Source organism: Camelina sativa, chromosome 1 (assembly GCF_000633955.1).
Source record: "Camelina sativa cultivar DH55 chromosome 1, Cs, whole genome shotgun sequence".
Taxonomy (NCBI): Eukaryota; Viridiplantae; Streptophyta; class Magnoliopsida; order Brassicales; family Brassicaceae; genus Camelina; species Camelina sativa.
Genome location: NC_025685.1, coordinates 2,263,769 through 2,278,537, shown reverse-complemented (window position 1 = coordinate 2,278,537; position 14,769 = coordinate 2,263,769). Strand labels below are relative to the sequence as shown.

Here is a 14,769-nt window from a genome sequence, read left to right as displayed (position 1 = left end):
TCAATATTTGTCAATGATGCATGCAGGTTGAAAGATTTTCATCAGGAGGAGACAAAATGCAAACAACGTCGTCACCAAATGAATATATGGATTTGGATTTAGGTTAAGTTTAATGAATATGCATGGATTTGATTTTAGGTTAAGTTTATTCAAAATCAAACCGTATACTTTTGGCAGGACACTGAAGCTATTAGCTCCACCTCTAGGTCGATCGATTTCTCTTATTTTGCCTCGGAAGATACTTAAAACCTAATATGCTATTACCACTTGTAATCTTATTATCACAGGTTTCGTTTACTCATGGCCTTGGTCCACTAATCACAAGTTTGCCACTGCGTGCTTAAACTTCGGAATTGTGCAATTTATACTATTTTCAGTTATGTTCTACTGGAAAAATAATAGTATTTACGCCATTTTCATAAACATCAGTTTCCCTTCAAATCCGATTAAAGTAGCAAATTTATCCCACTCTTACCCTAAACTGGGTTTCACCGTTCAAGACAAATTCATAATTTAATACATTAAAAATGTAAGACAAATTTAATAATACATAGGTTTCTCCTCTCCACGATCAGTTTCCTTGTTCATCATAAACTCATAACCTCGGTAGCAACATCAATCTTATCAAGATCAACAGGAGAGAAATAGAGCATTATCCCAGAGTAGCATTCTCCATCCACGTAGAAACCCTGATGAGCATAATCATAAATTTTGAAACTTTAGAAAGAACACATGAAATGAAATCAATCAAAGAAATCTAAACCAGGGCGACTATGGCCCTCACAATATATTCACAAGACACAGTAGATCCCTACCAGAAAAGAAAGAATACTTAATTCGATCAGTTTTAATTAGGCAAATGTGAATCAAACAAAGTCATGACTCATGAGTGGTACTAAATTAATAAACTAACCTTGATTCTGTTGTATCTTTCTAGAGACAAATCCACCATGTTCTGCATGAACTCACGGCCTTAGTATTCCTAAATGGTTTATCAAGATAAATTGGACCGAGTGGCCGGTACGCCACATTCCCAGGGTCGTTTTCTCTATCCACCTCGAAACCCTGATGAACAATTACAACTCATTGTTACTATCAAAGGACCAATTTTTCATCCAGATATTAAAAAACAAATAAATCAAACCTTGCATAATTAAATTGATGAAATATAATCAAAAGTTGAAATAATACCTTGCTGCGGTACATCTGCGATCTATAACGATGCATCTTTTGACCTAACTCATCGTTGGGATCCAGATTCCTTTTGGGTCTGTAATCGAATCCATCGTCGAAGCTATCGACGTCCCATTCTTGGCCCTCCTCTCGGCTAGACACGTCGCTAGCCTCCCCATCACCACCACCTTCTTCTTCGTCGTACTCCATCATGTCATCATCATCATCCAGCGGGGACTGCGGTGAGCCACCATCATCCTCCGCCTTGCGCTTCTTCGAACCGGTAGATCGAATCTCCTCAGAGAGCTCCATCGGATTCGCCTTCCAGTTTTCTTCGGTGCTGATTGATTGAGGAGGATCCGTTGTTTCAGTAAACCCTAGAACAATTTCACAGCTTCAGCTAACCAGAGTGTGACATGTTTGGGATCCTTGTAATAAAAAAATTAAATAATTCGGGGTGATATAAAGTAAAATCCCCACAAAACCATTTAGTTACATCACTTTTTACCGTTTTGCCATCAGATATTTTCCTTATACAACTTGGGTGTGTGAACGAACTAGACGCCACTTTTAACGAGACTAAAAAAAAAAGTAAAAACTCTACTTGGGAATTAGAAAAAAAAAAAGTAACTCTAAAATCCCGTGTGTAAAACGAATAAATGTGCTTTACATATTTTTAATGGGATTTTTCCATTTAAAAACATTAACTATTTTATAATTTCTATATTAAAGTATAGTATAAATTTTTGGGTCACTTTTTTATTTATCAAAAATTGTCAGAATTTAGGGGATTCTGGTTTATGTTATATAGGTTTGGTAGACCCTTGGCCTACTCTAATGTTAACGTGTGCTTTCAAGCCTGTCATCACCCCCTTGGTTCAGTCACATCAGACCCATTAAATTAAGGGAATTGTCGAGATCAACAGGTTTATGTGTAAAGGACCGGTGATTTTGTATTGCAATCGTAAGACAATATCATTTATATCATTTTTTTACTGGAAGCATTCACACCATTTCTCGATTCTGATGGACCGACTATAGTAGCAAATTTATGATTTATCCCATTTTAGTACACCATTTGATTTTGGACTTCGCCTGCAAAAGATGGCATGAGCTTTCCTTTGCGAAAACTTCTTCTCTGTCTTAGCTTGATACTCCACAAGATCTTCACCCGGAACCTCTCTAGCCATGAAAGTAATGTATGACTTATATCCACCCACTTTAGTCAGATTAGCCCTTACAACAAATTCACATGTCACACTGGATCCCTACGCATCCGAAAATAAATAAATAAATCGTCGGTCAAATATTGGCAAGTTGTATCACATGAAGTCTTTTAATTAAGATGATAAAGGTAATTAATTAACCAACCTTGATTTCGTTGTATCTTTCCAGAGCCAAATCCACCATGTTTTGCATGTACTCACGGCCAGTAATCCCATAAGGCGTTACGCCTTCATTAAGATCAACGGGAGAGAAGTAGCGCATTCTCCCAGAGTAGCATTCTCCATCCACGTAGAAACCCTGAGCACAATCACATATTTACAAAACTTTAGAAAGAACACATGAAATGATATCAATCAAAGAAATCTACACTAATAAAATGTCAAGTACCATATACAAAATACCTTGCTCTTTCTCATCAGAGGTCTATATAGGCGCATTTTCTCAACTTCATCATCCGAAGAAAATACGCACCCTTGGGAGTTTGTAATCAGGTTGGTCGTCTAAACTATCCACGTCCCACTCTTGGCCACTTCCACGGCTGGACGCGTCACTATCCACATCATCACTTGATGAAGTATCCGTGTAGACAAAATCATCATCCGTGGGATCTTCACAAATCAGAAAAAAAAATATAACTGGACATCAATGAGCAGAGAGAAGAAACATAAAGAAGGGGGAGACTCGTAAATAGTTCTACATGGGTCTGCATGTTCAATCTGTTGTGTAAGATATAGTTCTAATCTAGTAACTGTCATTAATTATTCAAAAACAGGTATGATGCAAGTCTAGCACAAAACTTTCGAAGAAACTTGCGTGTGGGTTCTAAACTATATATATCCAACACAAACTTTATATAAGCATAAGACGACATGACATGGCATAAGGCTAGGCTTTAGAGAAAATGGAGAGAGTACCTTTGGGTTTGGGAGCTGGCCTGCAAAATATGACATGAGCTTTCCTTTGATATATCCTCTTCTCTGTCTTAGCTTGATACTCCACAAGATCTCCACCCGGAATCACTCTAGCCATGAAATTAATGTACGATTTGAGTCCGGACACTTCAGAAACTACAACTCTCACAATATACTCACAAGTCACAGTAGATCCCTGCCAGAAAAGAATATACTTAATTTCGATCAGTTTTAGGAATGGTGAATCAATGCATGAGTGTACTATTCTAACCAACCTTGACAGTGTTGTATCTTTCCAGAGCCAAATCTACCATGGTCTGCATGAACGCCCGGCCAGTATGCTGACACTGACAGCCCAAATATGTAAATGGTTTATCAAGATCAATGGGAACGAGTGGTCGGTAGAAAATATTCCCAGGGTAGTTTGCTCCATCCACATCGAAACCCTGATAAAGATTAAAGAAGAAGAAGACAACATTGTAACTATCCAAAAAGGACCTATTTTTTCATCCAGATTTTTATAATAACTAATAAATTAACTTTTTTTTTTCATCCAAATACCTTGCTCCGGTACATCTGATATCTATATCGATGCATTTTTTGACCTAACTCATCGTTTGGATCAAGGTTCCTTTTGGGTCTGTAATCGAATCCATCGTCGAAACTATCCACGTCCCATTCTTGGCCCTCCTCACGGCTAGACACATCGCTCTCCTCCCCACCACCACCACCTTTTTCTTCGTCGTACTCCACCATGTCATCATCATCATCGAAATCGTCCAGCGGGGACTGCTGTGAGCCACCATCATCCTCCGCCTTGCGCTTCCTCGAACCGGTAGATCGAATCTCCTCAGAGAGCTCCATCGGATTCGCCTTCCAATTTTCATCCACGCTGATTGATTGAGGATCCATTGTTTCAGTAAACCCTAGATCGATCGATCGATCATGTACAAGAACCAATTCACAGCTTCAGCTAACCAGAATCTGACATGTTTGGGATCGTTGTAATAATAATTTAAATAATTCCCATAAAACCATTTAGTTGCTGACTTATTACCGTTTTACCATCAGATATTTTCCTTAGACAACTTGGGCGTGTGAACGAACTAGAATGTGCTAATTAAAAATGTCAGAATTTAGGGGACTCTCATGAGAGACTGCCATTGTATAATAGGCTTGATAGACCCTTGGTCTACTCTATTTAACGTGTTCTTTCAAGCCTGTCATCATATATATCCCTTGGTTCAGTCAGATCAGACCGATGAAATTAATTGTCGAGAATCGAGATCAACAAGTTCATGTGTATAAAGAACCGGTGATTTTGTATCGCAATTGTAATACAACGATACTAGCATTTATCTAAAACATTTTTTACTGGACTAATAATAACAGCAGTCACACCATTCCGACTATAGTAGCAAATTTATCAATTTTATCCCATTATAGTACACCATTTGATTTTGGACTTGGCCTGCAAAAGATGGCATGAGCTTTCCTTTGAGTAACCCTCCTCTCTGTCTTAGCTTGATACTCCACAAGATCTCCACCCGGAACCTCTCTAGCCATGAAAGTAATATATGATTTCATCCCGCCCACTTTAGTCATATTAGCCCTCACAATATATTCACATGTCACAGTTGATCCCTATGCAACCAAAATCAAAATATATATTAGCAAGTTGTATCACATAAAGTCAAAGATGATAATTGTATTAATTAACCAACCTTGATACTGTTGTAACTTTCCAGAGCCAAATCTACCATGTTTTGCATGTATTCACGGCCTGTAACCTCATAAGGCACGATGTTCTTATCAAGATCAACAGGAGAGAAATAAAGCATTCTCCCAGAGTAGCATTCTCCATCCACGTAGAAACCCTGATTAGCACAATCATAACATTGAAACTTTTAAAAGGAACACGTTTCAACATCTAATTTAACAAATTTGCTAGCTACTTCTTACACTTAAGAGTCACCACATATCTGATTTCAAAGTTATTCTATCATTCACACTGATTGATTTGATTCATGAAATTAAACCAGTCAAAGAGATCTAAATTTAAAACTAAGTAATGTTAAGTAGCATATGGAAAATACCTTGCTCTTTCTCATCTGAGGTCTATATAGGCGCATTTTTTCAACTTCATCATCGGAAGGAATATTCACCTTTGGGAGTTTGTATTCGGGTTGGTCGTCTAAACTATCCACATCCCATTCTTGGCCACTATCACGGCTGGATGCGTCACTATCCACATCATCACTTGAAGTATCCGTGTAGACAAAATCATCATCCGTGGGATCTTCAAAAACCAGGGAAAAAAATATAACAGTTATAACTACAAATATTTAGAGAATGAAAGAGATGAACGAGTCTGATGCAAGTTTAGCACACGTTGTAAACTATATATACAACTTAAACACAAACTTTACATAAGCATAAAAGACGAAACGATGCCTTAAGGCTAACATCACATTACACCAAGATCTAGACATAAGGCTAGGAGGCTTTACAGAAAACAGAATACCTTTGGGTTTTGGGGCTTGCCTGCAAAATATGACATGAGGTTTCCTTTGTCAAACCCTCTTCTCAGTCTTAGCTTGATACTCGACCAGATCTCCATCCGGAGACTCTCTAGCCATGAAAGATTTGACTCCGGACGCCAGGGAAACTATAGCCCTCACAATATATTCACAAGTCACAGTAGATCCCTACTAGAAAAGAATACATAATTCGATCAGTTTTAGGCAAATGTGAATCAAACAAAGTCTAAGAAGATGCATGATTCTAACCAACCTTGACACTGTTGTACCTTTCCAGAGCCAAATCCACCATGTTCTGCATGAACGCCCTGCCTGTAAGCCCAGTATTCCTAAATGGTTCATCAAGATAAATTGGATATAGTTGTCGGTAGATCACGCTCCCAGGGTAGTTTTCTCGATCCACTTCGAAACCCTGAACAATACCAACAATCAAATTTTGTAACTACTAAAGGAGTGAAGGACCAAAACAGAATTTAGCAAATCGGAGCTGATGATTAAATTCACCAAGAAGCCTAAATCAAAATTAGTGTAAGTTGAATAAGCAAACCAAATATACCTTGCTACGGTACATCTGAGATCTATATCGATGCATCTTTTGACCTATCTCATCGTTGGGGTCAAGGTTCCTTTTGGGTCTGTAATCGAATCCATCGTCGAAACTATCCACATCCCATTCTTGGCCCTCCTCGCGGCTAGACACGTCGCTCTCCTCCCCATCACCGCCTTGTTCTTCGTCGGAAGAATCCTCGGCGGCCTTGCGCTTCCTCAGAGGAGCCGTAGATTGAATCTCCTCACAGAGCTCCATAGGCTTCGTCATCGAATTTTTCTTTCGCGCTGATAGATTTGAGTAAACCCTACTTGATCAAGAGAACCTTTTCTTAATTCTATTTTTGAGTTTTTCAATAAATTATATATTTATGACCCGATCGAATTGGATTGAATATAGTAATTAATGCACGTACGTATTACTACTACTAATTAATTAATTACCCTAACTTTGATTTTGTTTAATTTCCCTAAACCACGGTTTATTTATCTCGCTCTACCCGCCTTGCGGACCTAATTATTAATTAGCTAGTTGATCATCACAAACACTCACAAGCTTAGTAACAACATTAAGCTGAAATTGATCAGATATTCAAAAGAAACCAAACGTAACCACGAGAGAATGTGAATATGGAGGGGTCAATCGCTCGCGCACACTCTCAAAAAAACAACAAATTATAAAAATTGAAGACTTTGAGAATTGAGACCAATTAGGTTAAGTTGCATATGGCATGAAACAGCTTTCATGCAAAAATGAACATCACATGTGTTAGTGTTACTAAAGCGATCAGAAACCCAAGTTATCTGCCTTGAAGAATCATGTGTTAATAGTTCGCCAACATCGAAAGAAGAATCCAGCGGGGAAGAATCATCTGCCTTGCACTTCTTAGATTGATTCTTCTCCTCAGAGATCTCCATCATCGAATTATCATCATCATCATCCGCCTTGCTCAATTTGGGATCCATTTTTATTTGAGTAATCAAACCCTAGAATGAGATCTCTCCCTAACCTGAATCGTCGAGTTTTTTTTTTTTTTTTTTGGATTTTAAAGCAGTGTGTCAAAAAAATATATCCCTAGAAAACCATATAATACCATCACTTATTACGATTGTGCCATCCCTCAACTGTATCAAGTTCTGTATATTTTCTCTTTCAACGTGAAATATAAAAAATTACGACGAATTCAGTGATACATTTAACAAACAGTTCAGGTTCAGAAACAAGAAATGGAAAAAAAAAACGAAGCTCGATCAAGAAAAAGAAAAAAAAAAAACAGAGAAAAAAAGATAATATAGTCAACTCCTGTTTTTTAACAAGCTTTACAGCTACGTCTGCAATTCCCAGGGAGCTCAGGGGTTCCAACCATATACTCTGGGTTCTTTGCGCATTCTCCAAGCACTGCCCATCTCTCACAGCTCTCGTTTACGTCTGTACATTTACCGTCGTCATGACTCACAATCTTATCGAATGAGTCCACGTGGATCCACTTTGTAGCCGACCATTTCTCGCCTTCTATCACTGGACAACCTCCGTGAAGGCTAAAGGGGTCTGGGATTGCGTCTTGTTGGAGGTTGAAGAACAACAGCGCATTCCCTTTCTTTGGTTTCACTAAACAACATTACCAAAAGAAATTTAAAAACATAATCGTTCACTAAACAACTTATGATTCTTTCTTTTCATAGCTCACCAGCGATTCCTTTCTTTGCACAATCAGAGAGATCGTCTTTGTTCTCAGAAAGGGAGCGGCGAGAAAATTCCTGCACAGAAATATTCATGAGAAAGATAGGAATTAAAGACCTGTTTGTCCCATGTAGGTATAGAACCAATACATACAGAGTAGGCATTGTGGAAAATGTAAGTTGAAACTGATGGTTTTGTCAGAACAAAAACAAACCTGTGCATCGGGGAAAACAGTTTCTCCACCCTTTGTGACATTGGATAGATACAAGAGAACAGTTGCTATGCGGTGTCCACCACGGGCGATATTGACTTTGTCGTGAAAGTAATCAAAGTGAGCGTCATATTTCTGACCGTGCTCATATCTCAATACTTGAAGGTCTTCCCCATTATCTGTTACCACAAAAGTGAATAACTTAGAAACAATAAAGACTACCTTCCTCTTAAAAAGAGTTAAGGTTCTTTGTCACTTGATCTTTTGAAACAGAGAGATCGCTATCAAAACCATTCTGCTTGTTTTAAGTTACCTTTTGGGAGGAATGTCCATGTTGAGAGCTTGTCCTCAATACCAGAAACGATAGGATCCTGTGGATTCAACAAAGAAGCTTCACATAAAGATTGTAACCATTACAATGATTTGACTCATCTGTTCCTTGTAATAACTAAGTACCATTCATGATTCATCACCCATGATTGATCATCGTATATGCATAGTAGTAATTTTGTGTCTAGCTATCCCTGAAACCTCTTTAGTAGTACTAAACGGGCAATCACAAACTTAGGTTCGATAAGGGGTTCTAAATTTCTAGTTCCATCAGATCTTGAGGGATTTGACTTAATTGATCCTTGAGTATCAGAGACAACACCAGAGATTCAGAGTTCTTAAATTCAAATGTCATAAATCAGAAACAAGATCAACGCCAATCTATAAGAAATTCAATGAGATCTGTTGTATCCAATTGATTGTGAGACCGAGCAAAGTAAGGAATGGAAGCGATAATCAAAATAAAAATTGCACCTTTCCTTTGGAGATAAACGTGCCGGAGCTGGTACGAACGTCACTGACTTGACTCTCGCCATTATCGTTATCAGCAACCGCAGATCTCTGCAGATTCTCTTTCGCCTTTTCCCCCAAAAAAAAAAAAAACCCAAAATCATATACTCAAATTAGCACATTTTAAAAGAAAAAAAAGTTTTCAAATTGAGCTCAGACCCAATTACAAAATTCTCGAACTCACAAGAGAGATTAGATGATCACATTCCAAGTCCGTCAAAAAACCTTCATACACAAACGCCCTGAAGAAACAACACACCAAATATTTTAACAATTCAACAGTTTGAAAAGTTCAAAGTTCCCAAATTTACTTGAGGGTTTTGCTACATGTCTCATTAATAGAGAAAAGAGGGAGAAAAATCAAACCTGGGCTTCGAAGAAACCTGTTTGACTTTAGAAGGGTTGATGATAGAACTTGGAGAACTAATCAGAGAAGTGGAAGATTGAAGCAAAACGAGAAAGATAGCAACGAACAACAACAATCCGAGACGAGACATTGACATTAGTAATCAATCGATTGAATCCAGATGATCGAGATCGAGAAAACTAGTCCTCAGGGAAAATTGAAAGAGGGAAAAAAAAAATGTCAACGGTCATGAAAAGTTGATGTTCTACCTAATAGATGGCTAAGGGAGATGGCGACAACATGCGCACGTTCTTCGGAATCATAACAATTATTTCTAATCCAATGATAAAGCCCATAAAAGCCCAGTTTTATATATTAAGGCCCAAATATCAAAACGACGTCGTTGGTTCAAAACGTAAAATAATCCTCGCCGGACGGAGGAGAGGCGTGAGTGCAGAACAGAAAATTCGATTTTTTTTTTTTCTCCGGTTTCGACTTTAGCCGGCGACGTTATTGAACGAAGGTTGAAGGAGAAGGAGAAGAAGAAGATAAGCAGCGGTAATAATCTAGCAAAAGGAGATTATAGAGAGAATGGCGTTTAGGCCTTTCGGGAAGGACTTAGGGCCGTCGGTGAGCTCTAAGCCATCGCCGTTTATGTCGTTCGGTGCTTCTGCTCCTACTCTTACCACTAGGTGTGCTTTTCGATTTCTCTATGGATGTTTCTATATGCTACAATCGGACTTTTATTCCAGTTTTTTGAGATTGATCTTACGCTATGGATCTAATATTATGCTCATGATTTTTCGAGCTGTCAAATTTACATCTATCGTTGTATTGAAGTGTTTAGGATCAAGCGAATGTGACAAGTGTTGTTAAATTGTGTCCTGTATCACTTCGGGTTTTGAAGCTCAGTTGCTTATTTTATTGTGAATGTAATTTGTAAGATTTTCCTGACCTTCCTTAGGAGGGAGGAGGAGCTGAGAGTTACTTCATTTTGCCTTTTGTTTCTCAGGTTTTACTCTCTTTTTTTTTAAATTTCTCTTGAATTCTAACACTGTGAATTGGGGATTTGCTTGTAGTGATTCTTCAATTCAACCACCGACGTCTCAAAACCATTCAGCCTTTGCAGGACAATCTTTTGGACCTGGTGGAATTCAAAGGTTAGATAAACCAAGCTCTAATGAGGGAATGTTTGGTTGTTTGTGAGCCTCCTTAGGGCGAGCTGTTGTGCTACTTCTTTGTAGACTTTTTTTTTTCTCAGGTTTGCTGATTATTCTATCTCCTTTACATTTGTAACCTGTGTATTGGAACTTTTGCTTCTAGTGGTCCTCGAGCACCGCCTCCTTCGGCTTCTCAAAACCCTCCACCCTCTTTAGGACAACCTTACCGACCAGGTGGGGTTCAAAGGTTAGACATTCCTAAATGTATTGCTTCATTTTATTTCTTTGCTCTTTCAGTTCTATGTGCCTGATGATGATGTTAGGTTGGTTACTTATTCAATTTATTTTTCCTTCTACTCTTCTTCTTTTAGATTCTAGCCTAAATTATTATGGTTTTTGCTTGCAGTAGTCTTCCAAGTAATCGAACACCATCTCCGTTGCCTTTTCAAAATCCCTCACCCTCCTCAGGTCAACCTTACCAATCTGGTGGAATTCACAGGTGAGTTTACTTGTCATTATGGCTCTCTTTTATTTTAATTCATTCCTTATATGCCTGTAAAGGATATTTAGGAAAGGTCTGATTCGAAATAGCTGGTGATGGGATAAACAAAAATTTCTATTTCTTTCGCTTTGATTTTTTTTGTTTTTTTTTCTGCTTGAATCTTCTAAATGTTGCACAAAGTTTTTAAGCCGAGAAATTAATAGGAACCCTTTAATGTTATCTGTTTTAGGAGCCCGGAACCTTCCAATGGAATAGCATGGGGTTCAGAAGCTTTTCCACGTCCAAGCCCCTCTGTGAGACCTTACCAATTTCCTGGAGTTCAGAGGTAAAAGCATACGTGAAATATTTTGACTAAGAAGACTAGAAGAGTGTCATATGTGGCAACTGTGTTAATCACACATCTCATATGCTTTCAGTTTTCTGCAATTGAAATTATAGCAGTAGGAAGAAAGTAGAATGTGATGGAATGCTATAAGTTTTTCTGCCTAGTACACAAGGGCTTACTATGGCAGTGACTTTGAAGCTCCAAAGAGATCATTGTCGCCGGATTGACCTTATAAACTTTACCAAGCAAGCTGCTGGATTGTTCTTGATGAGTTAGCTGAATTTGACCTGCTGCATTTTTTTCCTCTCAGGCCTACTTTAAATCCTCAATTGGGGCACGATGGATCAAGGAATTTCTTGAAAGATCATGGTGAACATAGTCAGGCCACGTTTCCAGCTAGTACATCTCACATTCTTTCCAGAATTGGAACTGATGCTGTTGAGATTGGTCGATCACAAGATTCAAAAAGAAAAAGGTCGCTTATGTCATTTCCTTTAGATGAAGGCCATCTATGGCACTTTCTAAAATAATCATTGTGTCTGTTCTTTATCCCTATCATATCATTGGCTTTCTTAGTACTTGTCTATTTGCCGGGGTTGTACACCTTATGTGTTTTGCATCATGTACCTTCCTCTTTTATATTTCATAAAAAGTCTGTTGTGTGGTCTAGGTGCTAGGAAATGAGATGTATACGCATGACTGTGGGGATTAGTGACTATCATGGTTTTGAATTTTGATGTAACTAATGTCAATCTATAAAATCCTCAATTTTTTTTTTTTTTTTGCAGTCGGTCAGATTTTCCTCCTGATCAGAATTTGGGATCTTCTCGAAGAAATCAACCGCCAGTATCAGGTTTTGAGAATGGCAACTTGGCAGATGATTTTCAGCCGCCATCTAGCCAACCTTGGATGTAAGCTTTTTTATTGTCAGTGTCATAATTTTTTCATCCCTCCCTCTTTTTGTTGTTGGATTTAATTTTTTTTTTAAGGTCATAAAATATATCACAAGTTGTGGTGTTTTTATGGATAGGAATTTGAACCATACCTGTTTGTTTTGCATTTTGTGCTGATTATTACGCTATTGTCTTTACTGACTTTTGAAACTTTTTTCTCATGTTTTTGTAGGCGCTCTCCGTCGTCTGTGGAGAATACTCCAATGAGGTCAAGGAGCAATCCCAATCGGTTGATTAATCAAGACCAAACCCCAAAATCTTCATTTCCCTATGCACATGAAGCAGCTGAAATTCAGGAAGCTACAAGAAGAAATTCTTCGGCTATATCATCTTCTGATAAACCTCTGGGAGACGACTCCATATTTTCTCAGCATGATTCTCGAAGGTAGAAAGCATGACACTTACTTTGTAAGCTTATTATTTTGAATATAATCAAGGTAGACAGCACCTCGTGTCCTACATGCAAGTATGAAGGGCAGGAGAAATCAAAATTAAGAATAGAGTTACAATCCTAAGAAACTTTATCGTTAGTAAATCGGTGTACGCGTAATGGTTTCATGGAAAATTTCTATAACTAGCCTGTAAAGTCATGCTTACTTCACTTGCAGCTTTAAGTAATGCCCTCGCAACAAATCTGTTTTTCTCTATCTGGTTAGATGTTCCTTAAAAGCTTTTTCTTAGTTACGCATGCTGTTTCTGTGATAGGATTTCAACATCTCCTACGTCAGGATCGAAGACATATATGCTTTCAAGAAGTTCAGATTCTCAATTTCCTGGGCACTCTGTAAATAGTTTTAATAACGCGGGTAAGACAAGCAGTTCACCTGCTACAAAAAGGACGAGATCTCCACCTTTATATTCAGCTGAAGAGGATATCCAGCGAAACTCTTTACCTTCTCAAGACTGTACGGAAGGGTAAATTGTTAAACCACACAGTACTGACTCTTTATATTAACTTGTGGATCATTTCTTCAAGTTTTCTGAACTGTGTGGATTTTTACAGAGAAGAGCAGGCCAGGGCAAAGAGACTTGCTCGCTTCAAGGGTGAACTGGAGCCTATTGCAGACCGATCTGTTGATACTCAACTTACTAAGTCATTTGTAAATAAAACTACCAAACCTCTGGACAACAAACAAACGTTCAATTCATTGGAATCAAGTAGGGATACCGTGAAGGGAGATTCCTTGTCTAAGTATGAAAGCTCGGAGCAACCCTCTCTTATCATTGGTTTATGCCCTGACATGTGTCCTGGTAAGCATAAGCGTGAGACAAGCTTATTTAACGATGACTGAGTGTATATTCTTTGGTTCACATAATCTGATTAAAAAGGGTTTGCGTTGTAAACAATATTTATCTTGCCCATAACTGATGTGAATGTAGAACAAAAATAATGATGGATTTTTTTTTCATCTTCCCAGAGTCGGAACGGGGGGAGCGGGAAAGGAAGGGCGACTTGGACCATTATGAGCGTGTGGATGGAGATAGGAACCAGACGAGCAAATCCCTTGCTGTGAAGAAAGTAAGTTCACCTTTGCTGCTTTGCATATCAATTAAGCTTCAGATTGTTTCTTAGATGACAAATACTGATTCATCGTGATGACTACTTATATATCTGCCTTTGAATAGTATACCAGGACAGCGGAGCGAGAAGCAGTTTTGATACGACCAATGCCAATCCTGCAGAGTACAATGGAATATTTGCTGAGTTTGCTAGATCGACCTTACAATGAAAACTTTCTAGGCATGTACAATTTCTTATGGGATAGGATGAGAGCTATTCGTATGGATCTCAGAATGCAACATATTTTCAACCGAGAAGCTATTACTTTACTGGAGCAAATGGTTTGTTTTTCTTTTTATCTTTATATTAAGTCCATATTATATCGATATTCTGTTTTGGATGTGTATGTTCTTACTATGGATTTTCTTGCTACAGATAAGACTTCACATCATTGCAATGCATGAGCTATGTGAATATACGAAAGGAGAGGGCTTTTCAGAGGGGTTTGATGCCCACTTGAATATTGAGCAGATGAACAAGACATCTGTGGAGTTGTTTCAAATGTATGATGATCACAGGAAGAAAGGTATAATTATTCCTACAGAGAAAGAGTTTCGTGGCTATTATGCTCTTCTCAAACTCGACAAGCATCCTGGATATAAGGTAAGTCCTTCTGGGTAAAATTTGCGGTCAGAATTTTGGCTAAGTTCTTAACCCGACAATAAATTCGTGTTGTTAGGTTGAACCTTCAGAGCTTTCTCTTGATCTTGCCAATATGACTCCAGAAATAAGGCAAACTTCGGAAGTTCTCTTTGCCCGCAGGGTAGCCAGGTTGTTCCTTGAATTTTTTTTT

The 14,769-nt window shown here is 38.3% G+C and overlaps 5 protein-coding genes across 9 annotated transcripts in view; 1 reads left to right on the top strand and 4 right to left on the bottom strand.

Moving 5' to 3' along the window:
* On the bottom strand, positions 415 to 1,590 carry LOC104721855. The gene is made up of 3 exons (XM_010439963.1): positions 1,192 to 1,590; positions 914 to 1,065; positions 415 to 689 (listed from the first exon to the last, which is right to left on the bottom strand). Exons 1-2 carry the CDS (start codon positions 1,483 to 1,485, stop codon positions 934 to 936), a joined length of 426 nt encoding a protein of 141 aa, XP_010438265.1. The 5' UTR covers positions 1,486 to 1,590; the 3' UTR covers positions 415 to 689; positions 914 to 933.
* Positions 2,177 to 4,286, bottom strand: LOC104721757. The gene is made up of 6 exons (XM_010439856.2): positions 3,873 to 4,286; positions 3,587 to 3,757; positions 3,315 to 3,507; positions 2,802 to 3,008; positions 2,545 to 2,697; positions 2,177 to 2,441 (listed from the first exon to the last, which is right to left on the bottom strand). The coding sequence occupies exons 1-4, from the start codon at positions 4,221 to 4,223 to the stop codon at positions 2,851 to 2,853; spliced, it is 873 nt and encodes a 290-aa protein (XP_010438158.1). The 5' UTR covers positions 4,224 to 4,286; the 3' UTR covers positions 2,177 to 2,441; positions 2,545 to 2,697; positions 2,802 to 2,850.
* Positions 4,633 to 6,712, bottom strand: LOC104721641. 2 transcript variants are annotated; one of them, XR_757075.2, is made up of 6 exons: positions 6,408 to 6,712; positions 6,121 to 6,263; positions 5,836 to 6,019; positions 5,408 to 5,610; positions 5,036 to 5,188; positions 4,633 to 4,955 (listed from the first exon to the last, which is right to left on the bottom strand). XR_757075.2 is itself a non-coding variant. In XM_010439707.2 (6 exons), exons 1-3 carry the CDS (start codon positions 6,666 to 6,668, stop codon positions 5,885 to 5,887), a joined length of 555 nt encoding a protein of 184 aa, XP_010438009.1. In that variant the 5' UTR covers positions 6,669 to 6,712; the 3' UTR covers positions 4,633 to 4,955; positions 5,036 to 5,188; positions 5,408 to 5,610; positions 5,836 to 5,884. The 2 variants fall into 2 exon arrangements, 1 of the variants encoding a protein (XP_010438009.1); XM_010439707.2 differs by having other exon boundaries at positions 6,105 to 6,263.
* Positions 7,533 to 9,764, bottom strand: LOC104721555 (prolyl 4-hydroxylase 2). Its single transcript, XM_010439602.2, has 7 exons — positions 9,496 to 9,764; positions 9,314 to 9,371; positions 9,094 to 9,198; positions 8,603 to 8,660; positions 8,293 to 8,468; positions 8,086 to 8,155; positions 7,533 to 8,006 (listed from the first exon to the last, which is right to left on the bottom strand). Exons 1-7 carry the CDS (start codon positions 9,630 to 9,632, stop codon positions 7,708 to 7,710), a joined length of 903 nt encoding a protein of 300 aa, XP_010437904.1. The 5' UTR covers positions 9,633 to 9,764; the 3' UTR covers positions 7,533 to 7,707.
* LOC104721406 (SAC3 family protein B-like) overlaps positions 9,912 to 14,769 on the top strand; it is a 9,796-nt gene continuing 4,938 nt past the window's right edge. For 2 of the 4 annotated variants that reach the window (XM_010439486.2, XM_010439412.2), the window contains exons 1-13: positions 9,912 to 10,167; positions 10,555 to 10,635; positions 10,799 to 10,882; positions 11,042 to 11,134; positions 11,367 to 11,462; positions 11,773 to 11,937; positions 12,251 to 12,373; positions 12,588 to 12,800; positions 13,121 to 13,330; positions 13,419 to 13,666; positions 13,834 to 13,934; positions 14,042 to 14,257; positions 14,352 to 14,447. In XM_010439486.2, the coding sequence (XP_010437788.1) occupies positions 10,067 to 10,167; positions 10,555 to 10,635; positions 10,799 to 10,882; positions 11,042 to 11,134; positions 11,367 to 11,462; positions 11,773 to 11,937; positions 12,251 to 12,373; positions 12,588 to 12,800; positions 13,121 to 13,330; positions 13,419 to 13,666; positions 13,834 to 13,934; positions 14,042 to 14,257; positions 14,352 to 14,447 (1,827 nt within the window). In that variant the 5' untranslated portion in view covers positions 9,912 to 10,066. Of the gene's footprint in view, positions 10,168 to 10,554; positions 10,636 to 10,798; positions 10,883 to 11,041; positions 11,135 to 11,366; positions 11,463 to 11,772; positions 11,938 to 12,250; positions 12,374 to 12,587; positions 12,801 to 13,120; positions 13,331 to 13,418; positions 13,667 to 13,833; positions 13,935 to 14,041; positions 14,258 to 14,351; positions 14,580 to 14,769 lie in introns of all 4 variants that reach the window. The other 2 variants (XM_019244704.1, XM_019244702.1) reach the window with 2 other exon arrangements.